The sequence below is a fragment of the Eurosta solidaginis genome, chromosome 5 (genome assembly GCF_040869045.1).
Source record: "Eurosta solidaginis isolate ZX-2024a chromosome 5, ASM4086904v1, whole genome shotgun sequence".
NCBI classification, from domain to species: Eukaryota; Metazoa; Arthropoda; class Insecta; order Diptera; family Tephritidae; genus Eurosta; species Eurosta solidaginis.
In genome coordinates this window covers 3,634,867-3,647,083 of record NC_090323.1, presented here as the reverse complement: position 1 = coordinate 3,647,083, position 12,217 = coordinate 3,634,867, and the positions used below count along the sequence as shown (strand labels likewise).

The 12,217-nt window shown below is 38.9% G+C and overlaps 1 protein-coding gene across 12 annotated transcripts in view; it reads right to left on the bottom strand.

Moving 5' to 3' along the window:
* Rgl (Ral guanine nucleotide dissociation stimulator-like) overlaps positions 1 to 12,217 on the bottom strand; it is a 73,141-nt gene that overhangs the window by 18,709 nt on the left and 42,215 nt on the right. For 5 of the 12 annotated variants that reach the window (XM_067787412.1, XM_067787413.1, XM_067787414.1 and 2 more), the window contains one exon: positions 6,478 to 7,644. The exons of 6 other annotated variants lie outside the window; for them this stretch is intronic. In XM_067787412.1, coding sequence (XP_067643513.1) covers positions 6,478 to 7,644 — 1,167 coding nt within the window. The remainder of the gene's footprint in view (positions 1 to 6,477; positions 7,645 to 12,217) is intronic. One more of the 12 variants, XM_067787409.1, reaches the window with a different exon arrangement.

The following is a 12,217-nucleotide window of genomic DNA, read 5'->3' as shown; positions in this document are numbered from 1 at the left end:
GGTACCCATATAAGGGTTATGTTTGCGAAGTAAGCTGCTGCTTGGAGCGACCTCTTGCAGCTGCTGACGGCCTTAGACAAAGCGATAGGGGAGGGTACTTGTATTTTAGGCTCGGTATAGGGACCCGCATTTTTCTTCAATTTCATTAAGTTTTTTGTTGTTCTATCTATTTCGTTGCCGTTTTGTCATTGTTTTTTAAATTGGCAGCATAAATTTGAAACTAACTAATCCCAGGTGTACCCAGAAGGGACCAGTGGTGTTCAATTATACTTCAATGTAGAAAAAAGAGATCAATCGCAGACCACTCTCTTAAATGTTATGACAATTCACTCTTGCTCTCTGCAAAATAAAATGCAACGGCAGCGCTTAAAAATTTTTTATAAAAAAAAAAAAAAATATTTTAAAATAAGTTTAAGCGACTATTCGCGTCATTGTGTCTAATGTCGTAGCGTTTGTTTTTTAATTAATTTTTTATACCCAAATGTTTTTTTTCTCAACTGAATTCTCTTTTGGTTTTTGTGCTAATATTTCTCTTAAATATTTGAAATCGTAATTGACAGTAAACTTTTCCACCAGTTTCATTGTGAATTCATACAAGTGAAAAATCTTTCTATTCCTCCATTGCCATAACTACTTGTCAAATAATAGCTGACAGTGAGAAGGGCTGTCGCGAATGGCCAGAGAATGGAAGAAAGGTTTGTTTTTTGCTCGCGGTTATTAAATTGAACTGCCATGAATTGCCCATTTGCGTCTCAAATAAGCTTTTATTTTAAATGTGTATAGTGAAAATCAGACTACATATTATTATTCATTTCTAAAATCTAGTTAACAGATAAAATCTGAGCAGCCAGTTAAGCAAAAATTTTATAATGTGTAAATAATGCAATAAACCAGTCGTCTACAAAAATTTAAAAAAAACACTATTGAGCAAATAATTTAAGTAAACGAACAGCGATTGAACAGGTGATCGAGGCTGTTTACTATTGTGAACGTTTTTGTCAAACATTCGCCACTTGTATGAATTCACAATGACCACTTTACACAAATTCACTTTGTGTTTTTATTTCAACTTTTTGTAAATGAGTACGTAGTCACATGCATACATACATACATACGCATCTGAATTTGCATATTGCAATGTAATAATTGAGGGGAATTTCGCGCAATGAATTATCATCGAACATTGAACAAAGGGCAGTGTGTTACTACGATAAACCGGTTTTTGGTGGCAAGTCATTTCATTTAGCTGTTTTGCATACTTATTGCTTACTTTAGATTTATGTTATAAAGTTCTTGTTAGATGGCATACATATTTACCAAACTGGTCAAGCTATCTATGATGTAAATACAATGGGCACATTCGGGAGTTTGCTTCGCATCGCGGTAAAGAGTAAGAGCACATGTAAGCTATAACAAACTCCTATGTAACTCACACGGGTGTGACTCACACCGAAGGGTCCTACTTTCCAACCTTAAATATAATTTGCTGATTAGTGTCGGCAAAGTGCTAAGGGAACTTTGACAAAAGAAGTGAAAATTTATAATGGTGATTAGCGATGTTTGCATTTGCTACTCTAGACAAGCAGCAGCAACGAAAAATATGCTCTGCTATTGCTCTGGCTCTTAACATCAATAGAGCAAAGAGCGGAGCCACAGTTCTGCATAACAATGACCAGCAATGCAAATACATACATTTTTTTTATCGCTCCACTCTAAGTAGGATTTCGTTAGTAGTTTTTATTCTGGTATTTTCTACGCTCTAAAACACGAAGTAGCTCGTACCAGAGTCTTGGAATACTATCACTTTTTTATGCTACGTCTCTGCTCAGTTTATGCTCGGAGCCGGAGCGATAGCAAACAAAAATTGAGAGTAGCATAGCAATTACAGGCACCATTATGATGGATAAGTATCCTCAAATTTTATGGCAGTTTTCTTGATTTTTTTTTTTTATAAGAATCTTCCCCTGACATTTAAGCACACAACAAAGAAGAATCCGTGTATGCGAGATTCCGTGACTAAGGATTCTAAATGTAGTTTTCGGTAAATTGAGACCTTTGAAAAAAATGTGTCTTGGGTGTGGACGAAGTACCTGCTGTCATCCAAGAAAAAATCATGCAGGCATGTCACTGTTGACGGATATAAATTGAAAACAAGTATTAAGGCAAAAACAATGTCAGCATGGAAATCAAACGGAGAATAACTCTTGCCAACAAGTGCTACTTTGGACTGAGTAGGCAATTGAAAAGTAAAATACTCTCCTGACGAAAAAAATCACGATTTGCAAGCCGCTCATCATACCTGTCCGGATGTATGGTTCGGAAGCGTGGACGGTGTCGAAAGAAGATGAGATAGCTCTTGGAGTTTTCGGGAAGTGACTCTCCGGAAGGCTGATGGTCCTGTCCGTGTTGCCTTAGGCGAATATCGAAGGAGGTATTATGATGCGCTATATCAGTTTTATGCAGATATAACGATAGTGCAGAGAATAAAAACCCATAGGCTTCCCTGGCTAGGTCGTGTTATGCAAATGGACGAAGACGCTCCAGTCAAGAAAGTGTTTCATTCCACACCGCAGTTTGGAAGAACAGGAGTTGGAAGTGGCAGGTGTAGGGAGACTTGACCTCACTTGTTCATCCCGATTGGCGTCAGTTATAGCGAAATAGGGAGAACTGGCGTGACTTGTTCAGAAACGAGCAGAATCGCTTAGGCGGTTAAGCGCCAACTAATAATGATATATCGACTGATGAGTAAAATATCATCCTATCTCGGCGACCGTTTGGAAAACATCCCATCTCATAATTCGATTGAAAAACGCCTTTCCTCACGTCAACATGTGTCGAGCTCATGCTCTGATAGGGTGTTTTTATACTCAGTTGAGCAGAGCTCACAGAGTATATTAAGTTTGATTGGATAACGGTTGGTTGTACATATATAAAGGAATCGAGATAGATATAGACTTCCATATATCAAAATAATCAGGATCGAAAAAAAATTTGATTGAGCCATGTCCGTCCGTCCGTCCGTCCGTTAACACGATAACTTGAGTAAATTTTGATGTATCGTGATGAAATTTGGTATGTAGGTTCCTGAGCGCTCATCTTAGATCGCTATTTAAAATGAACGATATCGGACTATAACCACGCCCACTATTTCGATATCGAAAATTTCGAAAAACCGAAAAAGTGCGATAATTCATTACAAAAGACAGCTAAAGCGACGAAACTTGGTAGATGAGTTGAACTTATGACGCAGAATAGAAAATTAGTAAAATTTTGGACAATGGGCGTGGCACCGCCCACTTTTAAAAGAAGGTAATTTAAAAGTTTTGCAAGCTGTAATTTGGCAGTCGTTGAAGATATCATGATGAAATTTGGCAGGAACGTTACTCCTATTACTATATGTCTGCCTAATAAAAATTAGCAAAATCGGAGAAGGACCACGCCCACTTTTAAAAAAATTGTTTTTTAAAGTAAAATTTTAACAAAAAATTTAATACCTTTACAGTATATAAGTAAATTATGTCAACATTCAACTCCAGTAATGATATGGTGCAACAAAATACAAAAATAAAAGAAAATTTCAAAATGGGCGTGGCTCCGCCCTTTTTCATTTAATTTGTCTAGGATACTTTTAACGCCATAAGTCGAACAAAAATTAACCAATCCTTTTGAAATTTGGTAGAGGCATAGATTTTATGACGTTAACTGTTTTCTGTGAAACTGGGCGAAATCGGTTGATGCCACGCCCAGTTTTTATACACAGTCGTCCGTCTGTCCTTCCGCATGACCGTTAACACGATAACTTGAGCAAAAATCGACATATCTTTAATGAACTTAGTTCACGTGCTTACTTGAACTCACTTTATCTTGGTATGAAAAATGAACGAAATCCGACTATGACCACGCCCACTTTTTCGATATCGAAACTTACGAAAAATGAAAAAATGCCATAATTCTATACCAAATACGAAAAAAGGGATGAAACATGGTAAGATAATTGGATTGTTTTATTGACGGGAAATATAAATTTAGAAAAAAACTTTATAAAATGGTTGTGACACCTACCATATTAAGTAGAAGAAAATGAAGAAGTTCTGCAGGGCGAAATAAAAAACCCTTAAAATCTTGGCAGGTATTACATATATAAATAAATTAGCGGTATCCAACAGATGATGTTCTGGGTCAGCCTGGTCCACATTTTGGTCGATATCTGGAAAACGCCTTCACACCACTCCCTTTTAAAACTCTCATTAATACCTTTAATTTGATACCCATATCGTACAAACTCATTGTAGAGTCACCCCTGGTCCACCTTTATGGCGATATCTAGAAAAGGCGTCCACCTATAGAACTAAGCCCCAACGCCCTTTTAAAATACTCATTAACACCTTTTATGTAATACCCATATCGTACAAACATATTCTAAAGTCACCCCTGGTCCACCTTTATGGCGATATCTCGAAAAGGCGAACACCTATAGAACGAAGGCCCACTCCCTTTTAAAAATACTCATTAACACCTTTCATTTGATACCCATATCGTACAAACAAAGTCTAGAGTCACCCTTGGTCCACCTTTATTGCGATACCTCGAAAAGGCGTCCACCTATGGAACTAAGGATTACTCCCTTTTAAAATACTCATTAACTCCTTTCGTTTGATATCCATATTGCACAAACGAATTATAGAGTCACCCCTGGCCCACCTTTATGGCGATATCTCGAAACGGCGTCCACCTATGGAACTAAGGATTACTCCCTTTTAAAATACTCATTAACACCTTTCATTTGATACCCATATCGTACAAACAAAGTCTAGAGTCACCCTTGGTCCACCTTTATTGCGATACCTCGAAAAGGCGTCCACCTATGGAACTAAGGATTACTCCCTTTTAAAATACTCATTAACTCCTTTCGTTTGATATCCATATTGCACAAACGAATTATAGAGTCACCCCTGGCCCACCTTTATGGCGATATCTCGAAACGGCGTCCACCTATGGAACTAAGGCCCACTCCCTTTTAAAATACTCATTAACTCCTTTCGTTTGATATCCATATTGCACAAACGAATTATAGAGTCACCCCTGGCCCACCTTTATGGCGATATCTCGAAACGGCGTCCACCTATGGAACTAAGGATTACTCCCTTTTAAAATACTCATTAACACCTTTCTTTTGATACCCGTACTGTAGAAACAAATTCTAGGGTCACCCCTGCTCCACCTTTATGGCGATATCTCGAAACGGCGTCCACCTATGGAACTAAGGATTACTCCCTTTTAAAATACTCTTTAACACCTTTCTTTTGATACCCATATTGTACAAACAAATTCTAGGGTCACCCCTGGTCCACCTTTATGGCGTTATCTCGAAACGGCGTGCACCTATGGAACTAAGGATTACTCCCTTTTAAAATACTCATTAGCACCTTTCGTTTGATACCCATATCGTACAAACACGTTCTAGAGTCACCCCTGGTCCACCTTTATGGCGATATCTCGAAACGGCGTCCACCTATGGAACCAAGGATTACTCCCTTTTAAAATACTCATTAACACCTTTCGTTTGATACCCATATCGTACAAACACATTCTAGAGTCACCCCTCGTCCACCTTTATGGCGATATTTCGAAACGGCATCCACCTATAGAACTAAGGCCCACTCCCTTTTAAAATACTCATTAACACCTTTCGTTTGATGCCCATATTGTACAAACAAATTCTAGGGTCACTCCTGGTCCACCTTTATGGCGATATCTCGAAACGGCGTCCACCTATGGAACTAAGGATTACTCCCTTTTAAAATACTCATTAACACCTTTCGTTTGATGCCCATATTGTGCAAACAAATTCTAGGGTCACCCCTGGGCCACCTTTATGGCGATATCTCGAAACGGCGTCCACCTATCGAACTAAGGATTACTCCCTTTTAAAATACTCATTAACACCTTTCATTTGATACCCATATCGTACAAACGCATTCTAGAGTCAACCCTGATCCACCTTTATGGCTATATCCCTAAATGGCGTCCACCTATAGAACTATGGCCCACTCCCTCATAAAATACTCTTTAATGCCTTTCATTTGATACACATTCCAGGGTTTCCCTCGGTTCATTTTCCTACATTGTTATTTTCCCTTATGTTGTCACCATAGCTCTCAACTGAGTATGTAATGTTCGGTTACACCCGAACTTAACCTTCCTTACTTGTTTAAACATATTCTGAGAAAGGGCGTTCTTCAACGGAATTTGGATATCTCTCTCGCAATTCAGATGGATGAGTAAAAGCTAGTTTTACATAATTTTGGGAATATACCCAGGTTTTTTATAATTATATTTTCAAAGACAACCCTTCAAAGTTTCACAGCAATCTGATAATTTGAAGATCTTTACACATGGTGACCTGCAGGGACATCATACTTAACTCGCCTTATCGAAAAAGGTTATAAACTCGTATTCCTGCCCTAATTCACTTACACTTAGTAAATTTACCTTCGTATAGCAGGAATTCTTTGCATGTAAATCTTTTGTTTTTTTCGATATCCTTCGTAAGGTGGCGCCAGTGCAGGCACATATATATTTCAAACTTGATACAACTTTTTTCTCAGCGTTCGACGCATCGAGATCATCATACGATTGATATGAGCTATAGCGGCGTGATTTTGAGAGAGGTGTGGCGCATGCAGAACTTGTGGGCGATTTAAAGTAGAGATCAAATGTGGGCGCCGATTTGTGATGACGAAACTGATTAAATTGAAGTACTGGACCGTTTGATGATTCCTTTTGCGTTTCAAGTAGAACAGGTAAAGAATATTTTGGCGAACGGGGTGATTGCAGTGGTTTCGGTGATGATGGAGGCTTTCGCGATGGTGGAGGTTTGAGTGAATTTGGTGAATGATTTGTGCGATCTTTGGAATGTTGTACGTCATGTTGAGGCAGCACATTTTGTAGTTGTTGTTGCTGATTATTTATGATTTGCACTTGTGGTTGAAGAACCTGGTTACACGGTTGTTGCAGCTGCTGTTGCAATTGTGCCTCCAATAACTGATGTTTGTGTAACAGCTCCTCTTGCTGTTGTTGTTCCAATTTGATGTTTGAATGTGATTTTCGCTTTGGTGGCAACGGTGGTGGTACAACATAATCTATAGAAGGCATTAAATTCGCGCTATCACTTTCGTCTGCTGTTTGTTGTTGTTGTGCTAAAATCGGCCCACTTTTCTTTCGCTTTTGTCGCTGCTCTTCTCCCTTATCTTGTCGATGCTGCTGGTGCTCTCTATGATGTTGACTATGGTGGTGGCGGTGATGATGACGATGATGATGGTGATGTTGATGTTGTTGCTGGAGCGCGTGATTGATTTCTTTATGTTCGTGATGTTGATTGTTTGTTGCATTCAGTAGCAAATGTTGTAGTTGATGATCACTGCTGTGGCATTTAATCAATTTGAGTGGCTTTGTCGGTTTGGGAGGTGGTGGTGAGGTACGTGTAGGTCGGGGAAGGCGCGCTTGTTCACGATGGCAATTTGTATTATTGCTATTGCCAAATCCTACGTCGCTGTCGTCGTCAGTTGCTGTTACTTTGCTGGATGCTGCATCTGTTGCTATTTTTTTGACATCTGACGGGTTGCTACCTTCGATTATGAGACTCTGCATGAAAAGTGAACAATGAAATAGACTAACGTGCAAACAAATGATATACAGCAATCGCAAGTGAATTAAGAAATTGAAAAATGAAAACCGAGCAAAATGAATGAAGCACTTTTTATTGATTGCAATTGTTTGAATCAGAGTTTTAATGAAATTCCGATTTTACAAGGTAAAATGAAGAAAATTGTTGAAACTTTTGTTAGCTTATAAATATGACGAGCACTATCAGCTATACTTAATTTGTCGCTCACCAAAAATAAAAAACAGAAGTATAACCTCTAATTTTTATAAACAATGTACCTGTTCTTCAAAAAAAAAATAAGAAAAAAATATCTAACGCAAAAATATATCCAGTCATGTTTGTAGTGAGTTTTCTGGAACTTTTAAAAATTAAAATAAAAGCTTAAATTTAAATTTTTGCGACCCACTTGCACAACAGCAAGTTATTTTTTTAGCTCAGAGTTAATTTAAAAAATGTGTCATACAATTTGTTATGTCAAGTTAACTCTATGTTAAAAAGATAACTTTTCGTTCTGCAAGTGGACCTAAGAGCTTCAAAAACTTCATTTAATTTGAGTCAAGGTTGCATTGTGATCTTAAATCTATTTCACCCTCAATATCTTTTTTTTGCACTAGAGGATCTATGAAAGCTAACTTCGCTTTCTCCATTGAGCCGAATTGTAGACCAGGAGTAGCTGCCCTAATGTTCCTGCTATAAATCGGATAAGATAATCACCTTATTGCATAAAATTCGAGTATATGCGGTACACACTCAGAGATTACTCTTTAATCTCTACCAAACGTGAGTTCAATATCTCAAATCTTCGATCCATCTTGGATTCTATCTCAGATTGATGCAGGGAGACATTCGGAAACGGGCTGCGAACAGAGCTCTTACTAGTTCCTTCTTTCAGTACACTTTGCAACAAAAACTACGAAAGATAAAATGTTTTAAAAGTGCTGCTGTTGCAGGTGTAGGTCTCGCTGAAGGGAATACGAACCAAATTAAGAATTTATAACAACCAACTCAAAAGTCTTCAATAACATCTGGTATTTTTTACTTTAATGTAACTAAAGTTTTGTTAGATTGCACGGACCGGTCATTAAGCTCCTGATATAGACTGAGTGTTCCTCTCTATGGCACACATGGGTCGTACGACATCTAACGAAGACTTCACAAAAGTCTGGACAAGTTCGCTCGATGCCCTTTTACTATTTTGGAGGTTTATATGTTGGATTCGCCATATTATTAAGCTATTTGTGTCTTCCTGGGCTACAGATAAATTCTGAGAATACCCCAGAACATAACCCTCCTCCCTGATCCGAGGTATGCGAAGTACCTTCCAACCGCAGTAGGTTGGTTAAGTCGGTACCAGCACACAATCTCATCAAGTCTCCCTAAATATTTCGAGTTGCACCTTTTCATTTTTACCCAATTTTGCCACCCCTAAGAATCGAAGAAGTTGGTTTATTCGGTTCGTCCCACATTATCCAGGTCACACCACCAAGAATCGGTTTTCCTACATATATTTATCTTTCGGAAGACATCTGCCCATACGACATTCTGGTCCATTAGCGCAAAAATCAGAAATTGTTTCGTCATGCTGGGAATGGCTAGAGTCGAAGCGTTATCTCCCTTTGGCTTCTGTGAGAGAGGGGAATTCTCGACTTTGCATTCATTTCGTTGCAAGTTGCGAGTTCCACGTCGACGTGCTAGTTTAGAGGTGTATGAGTGGTCATTGCGGTTGGCCTACCACAAGTTACTAGGATTAGGTCGTTTGCCGTCTTCTTCTGCAAAGCAGGCGTGTGACTTTCAGTCGCTCGCTGACACATATATTCTTCGTTCTCAACCCGGTTTCGGTATCGAAGGCTGTTCCCTACAAATTCTTAATATTCGACCTTCTTCTATCGTCTCAAGGGTCGCTTAGCAATCTAAATGTAGACCGGCACTGCTTTCTAGATCTTTCTTTCTTTCTCTATCAGTTTCGTGTCCTTCTCCTATCGCTAAAGTCTGCAGCCTGCTTCATAGTTTTCTTCGTAATAAGTTTTTTGGTGATTTATCTGGGTCGTACGTACGACCACCCATCCAAAAAATCGGGCACATTTATTTAATATGGAGTACATGTAGAAGAAGCACGTTTCGACCAGATGCACCATTTGATGTGGTGAAGTCAACGTTACTCGAGATGGTATTGTCTCCTGATGACTCCACTAGCGTTGTGTCTTCAAACCATTCAATAGGCACGGCCCGCATAAAAACCTGGTCTAGGAGGATAGCAATTCTGACTCTTTCCATTCCGCCACCCTCTTATGAATCGAAAGGGCATAGATGCCGAATCATTAACACTCAGCTGTACAGATATTCGATACAGAGTTTGGATAAAAGATTTCTCATCGAAATTGTATTCCAACCTAGAACCAGACTCCACAAAAACCAAAAATGAAAATTGTTGTTAAACATTTCTTGAATAAAATCTATACACGAAAGCTAAGCCAATCAACTCTTTTTCTCTCAAATTACACGCATTGCCTGCTTGGGTCAAATTCAAGCGCAAGGTGAATGTCCAAAGACACAATATATCTCTTTCAAACTTGAAATAACAAAAATCAATTATCTCAACGGGCAGTGAGCATCTGAAGCAGCCTCAGCTCAACGTACATATGTACATATGTATATCTATATGAGTGTGAAAGATATTTAATATAGGTCTCGATGTGGCAGACAGCGACCCAATTGGTAAACTCATCAAATATTTTGCGTATACGCCCCTGACCTTGGCTATGGAATTTGTGTTATTAGCGACAGTTGGCGTAATGTAAAGTAAAATTTACTAAGTTCAATAGCTCTTTGTACAACAAAAAGTTGATAGACATTAATTGCTCATATTTTTTTTTCTTAGTCTTTTGACATCCATCACAAGTCATTGGCATTAAATATGAGGTAGAAAGCAAGACATTGTTTCGCACACTTCTTTACGCTTCTCATGACGTGGAATCATTTAAATTTTACTAAAAGTCATTGGCACGAATCACTTTCAATGTCATTTTGTTACAAATAAGGCGCTTCGAAATTTCATTTTTGTTTGCCCATCAAAATATTTTGGTTTACTATTTGCTTTACTCCGCTTAGGCTATGAAAATTATTTCCTAATGCCATTCACATTTTTTGCTTGCGCGTGTCCACCAAATTTGGCTTAACTAAGATTTTGGTTGATAAACAGCGGTCCTCAAGTGCCTCCAAGCCGCACAGCTGTGCTTATAAACAAGTTATTTACATTCAAGCAAATATTTTTGTGTAAATGATAGGTCATTAATGTCTGTCTGCTGTTGTTGTGTCAAAGTTAATATAATCAAACTCTGAATCTAATCTTTTACCGAAGTACATTAATTTAATTCAACGTCATTTTGATTGGTTTCACACAGCTGAGAATGTATGTAGATACCGTGAACTTCGATAAAACTGCAATTATTGAACTGTTTTTGAATTTCTAATAAAAACCATTGACTTTAGTTTTTTCTCAGCAAGTGAAGTTATCCTGGCCTTATACATACATATAACCATTTGTGAACAAGAGTTTTTCGTCCCGATAGTATAGGCTATTCCCGCCAGGGTTGTGTTGAATTCAACAAACACCCCACAATTCGGGTTTCTCACACAACATGGCCCAAATCAACACAAAGAGTGTTCCAAGGCAGCGAATAAGGGCCTCTCTACATCCATCGCACAAAATTAAATGCATAACTTCGTCGGCCTCTACGCTCCACTTAAAATCGCTTTATTCATCTATTTTAACATACGTTGTAATAAAACACCTCCGCTTCACCCAACCAACCTCACGGTCACTCACCCTGGCACCTCAAAAGATGCCACACCTCCTCCAACAAAAAAAGACAGTCGCCCCGAGAGCGACACGATACCTTAGACACTGTAACGGAGACCTCGACCTCTTCGTCCAGCCCAGAAACATCTAAACAAAAAAATGCGAGTCTGGAACGGAGACTTCGGCCTCTTCGTCCAACCAAACAAAAATAATGCGAATCTGGAACGGAGACCTCGGCCTCTCCGTCCAACAAAAGGATAAAAAATTTTTTTGCCAGTCTGGAACGGAGACCCCGGCCTCTTCGTCCAGCACTATTGACCTTCTACGTCATATCACTTTATGGACTCTATATATATCTAAGAATTATGTATAACCAAAGGCAAGAAATATTCACTTTCCTCCACTTTTAATGTTTATTTTCATCCTAGCTTAGGTGGCATGATGCACAAGTCGGGCAGGACTCCCAGCCACCCGCGACGCTGGCGAAATACGCGATTTTAGGTTAAGTTTAGTTTTAATGCAAACGTTTTTTCTCGTTGCTTCTCAGCGGTCGGAGATCGGTGGGGGTAAAAACGATGTTGCGTATCGCAAGGGGGCCGGCATGTTTAGGCAGGATGCCTAACTTTTCCGCATCTGATTGCGATCCCCCAATGCAACTCTGCAAATCGATACTCAATATTCGACTTAATTTATAACCACCCACACCATCACCGCCACATGCATGTGCATGCATGTACATGCACGTGTATGTG